The sequence below is a fragment of the Strix uralensis genome, chromosome 2, assembly GCF_047716275.1.
Source record: "Strix uralensis isolate ZFMK-TIS-50842 chromosome 2, bStrUra1, whole genome shotgun sequence".
Classification (NCBI taxonomy): domain Eukaryota; kingdom Metazoa; phylum Chordata; class Aves; order Strigiformes; family Strigidae; genus Strix; species Strix uralensis.
This window is the reverse complement of record NC_133973.1, coordinates 43425248-43436015: the sequence shown is the minus strand read 5'-3', so window position 1 is coordinate 43436015 and position 10768 is coordinate 43425248. Positions and strand designations below refer to the sequence as shown.

General features: G+C 42.2%; 1 protein-coding gene across 2 annotated transcripts in view; it reads left to right on the top strand.

The window, feature by feature from the left end:
* Window positions 1-10768, top strand: part of CYBB (cytochrome b-245 beta chain) — a 51842-nt gene that overhangs the window by 21060 nt on the left and 20014 nt on the right. Inside the window, exon 1 of one of the 2 annotated variants that reach the window (XM_074858555.1) lies at window positions 9435-9697. The exons of the other annotated variant lie outside the window; for it this stretch is intronic. Within the exon in view, the coding sequence (XP_074714656.1) occupies window positions 9653-9697 (45 nt within the window). The 5' untranslated portion in view covers window positions 9435-9652. Of the gene's footprint in view, window positions 1-9434; window positions 9698-10768 lie in introns of those variants that run through there. 2 annotated transcript variants of the gene reach the window in all.

Here is a 10768-nt window from a genome sequence, read left to right as displayed (position 1 = left end):
TCTCCCTTGAATGAATGACAGCTTTATATCCTGGAAAAAAAGAATGGTTTTATAATTTTTTGGATTTCTCACAGTCATAAGGAAAATCTCTTGCCACTGAAATTAAGTTTTACAGAAATGATGAGTGTCTGTATTCAGGTGTGCAGATTTCACCTTTCAGGTGTGAAATTCAGATGTGAATGCTTCTGTGTGTAAAGGCTTCAAACCACAGACTAGCATTAATGGGTAAATGGTTCTAAGCAGGGGATGGATGCTATTTAGTTGGATGTTGCTTGCTCTGAGATCCTTCTGGAATAGCATCACAGTTGTAACTTTTTGGCCCTGAAGGTGAGACCTGATTTAATGAACTAGAAACGGCCTGTCTTAACACACGTTCTGTGTCTTCAGTGAGTTCATAATTGCTTAAGTTCCTATTTTGACAGAACAAAGTGACAGGGAATAAATGTTACATATTTCAACTTCTGAAATTTCTTTCATCAGCTAGTCTGTTCATCTCATTAATGTGCCCTGTCAGTACAGAGCTTTAATCAGCCAGTTACTTTCAGGAAGATGATCAGGGATATATTCAGATGGAGAGAGATGCCAGAGGTAGTCAAGGTGAAGATTAATTCATATCTGGCTTCTAGAGTGGGAGCTAAATATCAAAACAGCAGCATAGCACCTTACAGACAAGGTACCAGTGTTGCATTTTTGTTGTCTTTATGCATGGATTTGCAGTTCTTGTAAACCTGTGTTGTAGTAAGGTGTGCGCTAAACTCAGCAGTTAACAGGAAAGAGAGGTGCTTGCAATTGCTTCAGTTTTGCAGTTGATGGCCCTCATAACACCAGTTATGTTCTTGAGAATATATGTCCTAGCTACTCCTCCTTCCTCTATGCTGCTTCATGGTGGTCACTTTAAACACAAATGGAGAAACAAGGCACAGTGAAATACTCAGCTGCATTTTTTCAGTAGGGCTGCTCTTTAGAGCCGAAGTTGCATGTCCATGAAAAGGACTGAACTCATGGAGTGCGTCACTTCTTCGTTGCCACATTGAAAATTTTAATAATAGTGGGCAGTACAGTAAACCAAAAGCATGCAGTTGTCGTCTAAATTAAAAAATAGAATGGAAAAGGAAATTTTCAAAAAGGAATAGCATCAACTTTGGAACTACAAGGAAAGCAAGGGAGCCTTACAACTGCAGAGTGATCAGGTGTTTCTTAAACATTTTTTTCATTGTGTGTGTGTATTATTGTGGGCTTTCCCCTCCCCCTCTTATTTTTTTAAGCAACAAGGAGAGAAAAAAAAAAAAAATCCACACATGAGAAAAATAAATAAGTTTTGCAGTGACTTTTTTTTTATACAGAAATATGTAGGGCATCTCAGAAATGTGTTGCATTGAGGGTGCACCTAGATTTATCCTCTGGTGCTCTCTAAGGTGCATGGTGCAAACCCCAGGAAGGAGTCTGGGTTCAGCCAGGCAGCGTGCCCAGCCTCAGAAACTAAGAAGGTCTACCTGATCTAGCCATAGCCTCATTTTTTGAAAAAATTATCTTTGTTGTTTGTCTGTTTTAATACCAGCATAGTCTTAATTATGTACATTGTGTTGCAGTTTTGATTCTGCATCTCAGCACAAACAAGTAATTTCCATACTAATGGTCAGAACAGAAATATTACTACTGTCATGTGCAGTTTGTTTAGCTGATTCCACCTTCCTTATGCATGTAAACAAAAACAATGACCTGTGCAATATATCAGAGAATTTTTAACACTGTGGTAGCTGGCTGGTTCCTGCTTCATCAGCTGACAAGATGTGATGTCCTGAAAAATCAGTGTCCTTTACAGAAAGATAAAAGTACAGTCAATTGGAGAAACCTAAGACACTGCATACTAAGTCTTATTCGTGGTGATTTGACTGTGTACATCAGAAATGAACTAAACTACTTCAGAGTAAGAGGAAAGTGAAGACGTTCCAGGGGAGACAGGTTATCGCGTGGGAACAGGCAAGGAATGTAAGTGAAAAATTACTTCCGCCTTGCCATGAAATACGGACCTCAGTAATGATGTTGATGTTGTGCCATAAAGATCGATAGTAAGGCAAATTCAGGGAAGGCTAAAGAGTGCTGTACCACTAAGTTATCAAATGACTCAACTGCCAATTACACCTGACTCTTCAGCATAATTCACCATTGGTACAAAATGAAATGGAAGCTACCAAGGGCCCCACGCAGGAATCCATTAGCAAACACCTATAAATCACTTATCCTATAGCAATCAAAGGCTTATGTGTTTGAGCTGCTGTCTTGATAAACCATGCATCACTGTTTTTTCCAGGGTACAACAGCAAATGAGCAGTTGTCTCTTGAAGCAAGAAAACAAAAAAATTGGCAAGGGAAAGGGAAGATTTACTAATGGGAGATCTAAAATTAAAAACTACAAACTGTCTAGGGTTTTAAACATATCACTCATTCATGGGAAATTCCAGTGTACTAGAAAGCTAAAGGTAGTTTTAGCATGTGGAAGACCATACTTGTATGGAAAAAAAAAAATACTGGCAAAGGATTGGAGTATGATTTGGCAGACTCTCCCTGCCGGGTAATGAAAGTCTTGGTGAGGTGGGGTTATGTCCCAGAATACAAAAGAAAGTGTTGTAAGTCACTGTAATTAGCAGTCAAAAGCTCTGATTTTGATTCCAGGTGGACACAGTTCCCTTAGCTTTGGCAGAAAACTATGCAGAAGAAGGATCTCTAAATCCAACTGAGAAAGAATTGAGGTATCTCCAGCCTATTGCTGCTCCCATGAAAGCTTGAGCAATGAAAATAGAATGTCATTAAACCATCAAACCTTACATTAAAGATCATAAAAGGAAGAGAGAGAATGAATAAATAATACTGTGGAAATTGTATTCCCCAATCTAATCCACTCATTTTAATTTCAGTTTTAATAGTGGTTTCTCTGGAAGTGCTAAAAATATTACTGAAAGGAGGGAGGTATGTATGCATAAAGTGCTGTAAACAGTCTTGCAGCGGGAGGCTTCTGTAGCTATTGATCCAGTGGTAATTCAGCCTGGAAGAAAGTCATCCTATTCAAAGCCCAGGTTGTGTGTCATTTGTGTCTTCATTGGGTTTTCCAAAGAGAGGGATGGATGCCTCCAAGCTTCTCCTGAGTGTCACTTGAGCCAGGTAGGGCTTTGCAAGCCACTCAGGCAAGTGTCCAAGTTTTCAGGGCAAATCCAGAAGTAAAAAAGCTTTCTCATGACAAATGAGTGAAGGGAGACATAAAAATCTAGTGACTGCATGGCTGGAGCAGTGTAATTCTATATTAAGAGGCAGTTTTAAGTATGATTTAGCAGTATATAGGCTTCATGATGAGTCTTGGCACAGGGATGAACCATATTTTAGTAATCTAACTGAAGGATAATTTTTAGGCAAAAGCCTGTTCCTTGGCACCACAGTTCATTGTATCATGTTACCTTGCTTAGACATGTCCATCGAAGATGGCATCATCCCTGAGTGTTTCCTCTGCTGATACTGCTGAAAACTAAAAGTCCTTGGTACAAACAGGACTGAGCCAGAGGCTGTATCTGTCAGGTGTCTGGTGGTGGACAGGCACCCTCTCACCCACATGCTAAGGACTGGGAGAGAGAAGAATCAGCAAAAAGATATCACAGCACTCGTTTGTATTTTAGAAGACGAACTGCAGCAATGAAGAGTAATATAGGCCTGTGTAGTTAGAGTGTAGGCACTAAGGCGTTCACATGTGGGTAGCTGTTCCTGTGTGTGAAGGGGGATACTGGAATACTTCATGGCTGTGTAGTTATATTGAAGCCATTTCTTCCGCTGCTGTAACACAGACGCTAAGACACCCAGCCAGCCAACGGATAAAGCTGTATCAGGGCATGGTGCAGGTTTAGCTTAGACCTGGGATTACAGACCGTTCTGGGAAGTGATGGCTTTTGGGTGTATGCTCCCAGGCTGCCTCCCTGTATAATATCACAACATGCTGACAGTCAAGTCATGGATCCAACTCCAGCCACTGTGCAAATGCAGTAAAAAGACATTCTTTTTCAAAAATTGTTTTTCAAAGTCAAAGATGAGAGACAGGGGAAGGATGTGGAGCAATAGGGAAGTGCTAGCACAAGACAGCTTGCCTCTCTTTAACACCAGAAGGCTTGTGATGAGTCAAGTCTGCTAGATTTTCAGATCCATCAGGGAGCATATAGCTGCAAAAGTCAGCAGTGGGCCATGTGAGTGGGAGGTAGGATCCTGAGGGAAACAGTGAGGAAGCAGCATTTTTAGTTAGAAAAAAAGCTGCTGCCTGGAGACTGTAGGCCGTGGTGGCCAGTGGATCGACACTGCTGATACTATGCCTAAGTTTCACACCAGCAACTTTCATTCTTGTTTCTGAATTGTTATCAACTAAAATATTTCCCCATGGAAGTGCAGAACCCTGAATGGTAAATTAATATTTAATACAAAATGTAAACTTAACATTTAGTGACAGTGGGCTTTTTTTCTTCTCATTTAGAAAAATTTCACAGCCTGCCCAGGGTCTGTAGAAGTACTGCGTGTAGCCTAATGAATGAAAATGTGCCCCAACAGACACCTAAGGAAAACCTGCCTCATCCCGTACGACTGCCCACGACCCTGCATGCTAACGCCAGGATCCTTTGGGGAGTAGAACAACGAGGTCTCTCCCAAAGAAAAGCATGGGAGATTAACTGCCAGAATCAATCCAGAGACTGCTGGAAAAGGCAATAGGTGCAGAGCCACACAGGTCTCACTCCCCAATGCCTGGCCCAGTCCCCTAACACCATCTGAGCAGACCACTCCTCTCATGCATTTTTAAATGGACTCCACACAGCACACTCGGTCATGAGCTACTAAAGCACAGCTATAAGCAGGCTGTGAGGCACCTCACACATTTCTAACTGTGGAAGCGGTGATGCAGACATGTGTAAGGAGTGACAGCTCTAGTGGAGCCTATTTGGAAGCACGGAGGTGGGATGATGAATCTCTGGAGGTCCTTTCCCAGACTGTGATCGTGAGCTGATAATTAGGAATGGGATTCGACAGCCCAGCACTGAAAGAGGGAAAAGTAGGAAAGAGATTTTGAACAGCGATGCAATAGAAAAGTGGACACGAGGGCAGGTGCATACAGTGTGAAGGTCTGGGACAGAATGGGCGAGCTGTACCCCATGAGCGATGCGGGGCCCCGGCCGCGCTGCTGCGCCTGGGCTGGCCCGCGCTGCCCAGTGGGTGGCATTGCCTGCCGCTGCATGCAGCCCTCCCGGCGGTCACGGCCTGGTGAGCCACCGAATTCCCCCTAGCTGCAGCTCGTCTGCTGAAATCTGTTTGTTAGGTCTGCGTTGAAAGTCTTCTAGGCGATGCACAGTAAGAGCATAGGAGAAAACTGCACTCCCTCTCACATCTTTTGAGATGTTTTCTTGAGTGGAAAATGACTGGTCAGCTGCCTCTGGTGAAGTCCCTCTCTCCAGGCAGAGAAGAGTTACCCCGGGCTGTCACAGGCATGTGTAAAGGTAGTGGATCTGAAGCCATGGGAAGAGAAGTCTTACTACACACGGAGAAGCAAGTAGATGATAGTTGTGTTCCAGTCCCAGAGCCAGACTAGCAGATCATGCATCCTGGTACCTGCTGAAAGGCTGCAAGCTGGGCTCCCTCTCCCTCAGTCCCACATGAAGTCAGGTTATTTTGGCCACTGCTTTTATGCATGGGAGGTTATGCTCTCCTAACTTTACTCTGGCTCTACCTGGAAACTACTGCCAGCTTAATATAATAAAATTTCTATCTATACTTAGACAGGGTACATTGCTGGTGGTGGCTCTTCCTTCCAATAACAGCAGTGCGCAGCCATTCTGGCCTGCTTTGTGACAGTGCTGTTTGACTTCAAGCCATGATGATATGGCAAATACGGCCTGGATCATACATGGATTTTTTGAATACAGCATGTGGGTCTCTCATGATCATTGCAAAAGGCAGCGTGAGGAAGTACTGGAGCAGGGAACTACACTGAGGGTTGTAGTGTGAAGCGAAGACATAGAAGGATCTGCCAGTCCTTACTGGGGTCTCACTGACATTTTTTCCCTGGCTCACATCTATTCACTTTTCTGCCCACGTCTCAGTGTGGAACCATTTATTTTGTAAACAAAACAGAAAGAACAGAAGTTTCAGACAGTCATTCCCTTGAGTGAAGGCAGGTGCATACAGTGACAGCTTCAGGCTATATGTGAAGGCAGTCCCTTCAGGAAAGAGAGCTTGACAAGTCTCTTGTCTGCTTCTTTGATGTAGAATCAAGGTAAGATTGGTAAACAAGGATTGCACAGCATTGAAAATAAAAGATTTCAGCCTACAAAATAAAAGGCTAATCAAGGTCTCTCCTTGGCTTTCCTCCTGCTACATGGGAAGGAGCTCAGCAACCTCAGCTCAGCAACATCCTCAGTAGTGCAGGAGCTGGGTCTCTCACTCTGTTCTTTGTATCACTCTCTCTTTTGGGGTTTATAGATGCACAATTTTATACTGTCCCTTAAGGAGTGAAGTGTGAAACACCTAGGGCCATTGCAACTGTCTGGCGCTAAATTTGTGCAGGAATACACAGAACATTGTTGCACAGAGCAGGAGAAGAACTAAATTAATTCCTAAGCAAGGGAGTAAAATTACTGCAAGGTAATGAATAACCCTGAGACCTGAATACTTTTGCAAAACTGTCATGCTGCAAAAGGATCACCGTTCACGGAACTTTTCAGTGTAAAGAAGGATGAAAAGTGCTGTGCGTAATCAGCTAGCTTGAAAGAAATTTTAGAAACAGAAAATGTGATAGTGTTTAATTTTTTCCATACTCCAGTTTTACCACTCTTATGTAATTAATACACAGCTGCCAATGTTGCCTTTTCTTGTACAGGAATGATTTTTCAAATCAGACCAAAGTACAAAACATGCTGGTCTTTGTAATATTACAACAAAGATGTTTCACTCGTTCAGGAGGTGCAAGCACCAGAATTAATCAGGGGTGACACATGGGTGGTTTTGATACCAGTTCTACTCACACCTGTCACTTGCACCAACCAGGCAAAGTTTGCTGTGCGTTGTTTCATCACAAACATCAGGAAGCACCAGAACTCACCAGCTGTGGAAGGGTCCAGCACCCCTACCCTTTCTTTGGAGTTCAGGCAGTGAGATCAGCTATGTGCATTTGGTAACTGCTAGGCTGGGAGCTGCTGAAATATGTTCTGATTCATGACCTGTATTCAGGCTGTAAGAGGACATCAGACTTTGCAACTGTTGTGACTGATCTAAGATCAGCCCCTGCTGGGTTTTTGGCCTGCCAGAAACCTCCTGAGCCAGTAAATCCATGTTTCAGTGGCTCTGGTGCCTGAGGAGCTGCCAGGCAAGGCAGGGCTGCCAAAGCTCAGAGCCCCCTGGATGCCCACACTTGCTCACCCCAGAGGAGCTGTAAGTAACAGCCTAAACTAGAGGGAAAAGAAAGGCAGCAAGAGTACTGACATTTCTGGGCAGGGAGAATGGGCTAGGCTTCACAGCAAGAATGGACATCCACATATAACTGCCTCCCTCCTTTCCTTTCCCAACCACTCTAGCTGTTTAGCTCCCAAAGGCTACCTCCATAAACAAAAATATGGAGACCAGACCCTCTGCTGACATCTGTTTGGAACAGCCATCAAAGCGACTGATACCATGTGAGAGCCTGGCCCATCACAGAGCCTGTCAAACGAGGTTGCTGCAAACCCCATTTAACAGGTTTTGAAGACTTCATTTTGGTTTTCAGTTACTGAAGGTTGGGAGGCTTCTGTGGAGGAGGATGATTAAAACACTGCCAGTCCTGCCTACATGAGGAGGTGAAGGACTGCTGTTTGTCCCTGGGCTATGTTTGAGCTGTTACTTCTATACATCTCAAGAAGGAATAATAATGGAGAAGTCACCTGTATCATTCAGATAGCTGTGTTTGTCAACTTGTTTTTAAAAAATGTAGAAATGTATGATTTTTCTTCTGTAATGGATCTTTGTTCAAGTCCCAGTTATGCCACCTTATGAAGGCCGTATTCCAGGAGAAACTTAATGAAAGCAGTGGTATGTTGGAAGTAGAGGCAGGAAGAGAGCCACTAGCCAGAACACAGGTATTTGCCCCGGCTCCCCTCATCCTCAGTTTTACATCATGACCAAGTGTCTCATCACTGCCAGAATCAGGCCCTAAGAAAGCTAGTTTCTAAGCGAGTTCAGAGTAAGGTAGGCTGTGCTGAGTCACTTTTCTGATGGATGTGAGTCACACAGGTTTTATCCCACCTCTCCAGCTCTTGCCCTCATTAGCAGTTCACCATCTTTCTCTCAGTCGTAGATCAGATCAGCATTTACTCTGGAGAGCAACCTTCAGTCATGCAAATGCAATAAGAAGCTTGCTGTTTACTCCAGTAGGTGCAGGATCAGGCCTGGGAAAATGCTGCTGTGCTGTAAAGCTGTTAGCATGGCGCAAGGCTACACTGGGCTCGCTCAGGCTTTCAGAGCTGTGAAATTCTGCAGGGTCCAACAGGGTGTCGCAGCTCTGGCAGACAGATACCAATACTCAAACTGACCTTCTGCTACTTTCTAAAGCCTGAAAAGATCTTTCAAGAACACCATATATACATACACTTAACCTCTTTGGAAAGGAGACAGGTTTGTGTCAGTCATTTTGGGAGGAGAGCTGTATTTCTGTGGCACAGTGGGTGGAATACACAGGAGACTGAGCCAGCTGGAGGCAGGTCTGGACGCCTTGCTCCTCCCTAGGGCCTGGACCTTGCCAAAGAATTGTCTCTCTTAATCCCAAAGCTTCCTCCAAACTACCATTCTGCACTCTTTATTGCAGGTTTGGGAATTGTGACACCACAGAGGCAAAACATTCAGAAATCATTAAACGCCCTTAATTTTTTTTTTTTTTTAAACAAATACACTCAGAATAAATATCCTCCGTCTTATAAACTCTCAAATACATTTGGGCAATTTCCCATATTTTTGCCTCTAATCACAAAAAGCAAAATGCTTACTTAAATTTTTTTCTTATATAGTGACATGGTTCCTGGGGCTGGGGACTCTGCAGGAGTGCAAAATACGAAAAATAGCCTATCTAGTGATATATGTTCTCAGTTTTGGCCCAGATGTACCACACAACAGGGGGTTAGATTACATTTGGAAGCTTCTGTGGACATTGAATTACTGGAAGAGAAATAATTCTAGTGATTATTTATCAAAGAGGATCAGCAGGAACAGCAACTCAGACTTGAGGTGGTAAAAAAAGACAAGGCTGGGAAGAGATAACTGTTCTGTACATTCTGTATTACATTTCAGCACTGAAAGTTATATAAAGTGGCAATACATTTTTTAACAGAAAACCTGACCAGTTATTTATTTTATTCCCTGTGTCACAAGGAAAAAATAGTCTATTATTTCAACAGTTTATATATATTTGAGTCATGAAAAGTTATATATAAAGATGGCAGAAACATGTTTGAAACAGAACTATGGACATGATTCAATGATTAACATTTCCTAAATGAATGAGAAAGGAAACAGGTTGCTGCAAGCTTCTGCTCTCACTTCCTTATGAGAGAAGACATAGACACTGTCCCAGAAAGAACAGGGCTGTTGTGCACGTTCGTCTCAGGCAATCATGGGTAACTGTGTGGAGAATGAAGGACTGTCCATCTTCGTCGTTGTAAGTACAATTTTTATTGTGATTTGTGTCTAGTAAAAAGTTCTACTGAAAGTTGTACTAAGCAGATCTCACTGTGCCAGTGAATGATGCATCTGATTATGCTGAAACTAGGGCAGCAAGTGCACTGAAATGCTTCAAGAGAGTAATTTTTAAGGAGCTCTGTCTGGTATCTCAATTGCTGTAGGCTTCATTGTCAACTGAGAAATTATCTTATGTTCACTTTCATTTGCTTTGTTAGAAATATTTAAGTGTCTGGGGTTTTTGGATGCAACAGTGACTTAAGGAAAACATGTCACTTCACTGTGTGCACTTCAACAGAGAAAGCAATTACCCTTTCTTGCACTTTTATAAACAAAAGTGGGTGTAACTGAAAGCACAGTGTCTTGATGATATAAAATTTGTATTAGTGTCAGATTCCAGAATTTAGAGCAGAGATTCATTAATCCTTCATTAAGACGACTAGTACTTGAATTGAGTTTGTATACAGCTTGCACAAAGTGGCTGTGAAAGTAGGTTAAATTAATTCTGAGCAAAAATTAAAGTACTGAAAATCCCAGTTGCATTTAAAAGTGCAGTAAAGGAGGGCAGTCCTCCTTGGAGAAAACTTAGACAGAAGTTAATATTTCAGTGTTTTCTTTTTGTTTTCACTTCTCAGTGTGATAAAAGAGCTATAGGTATACAATTTTACAATTTACATATATGTATATATAACCATATACAACACCAAAATGTAATACCACTTTAGGTATTGTTGCCAGGTGTGGTTAGTAGATGTAAATACTGAGAGGAAGAAAAAGAAGACATAGAACTTACATATTTGTGGTGACTGAAATGTGAACATCTTTATTCAAAAAGGTGTTTCTTCTGCTATGAACAATTGATATTTAGATATTACATTGAAGATGTGTAGCTCTAGTTTAGGAACATAACCCTGGCACTTCAGCACATTGAAAAGGAGTAACTGCTGTTACCTTCAGTGACTTAAGAAAGTTGAAACTGCCAAGAGGTGAATTCTGGCTTTTTTTTTTTTTTCCCACCAGAACAGAAATATTAAAAGAATTAAGTAAGAAG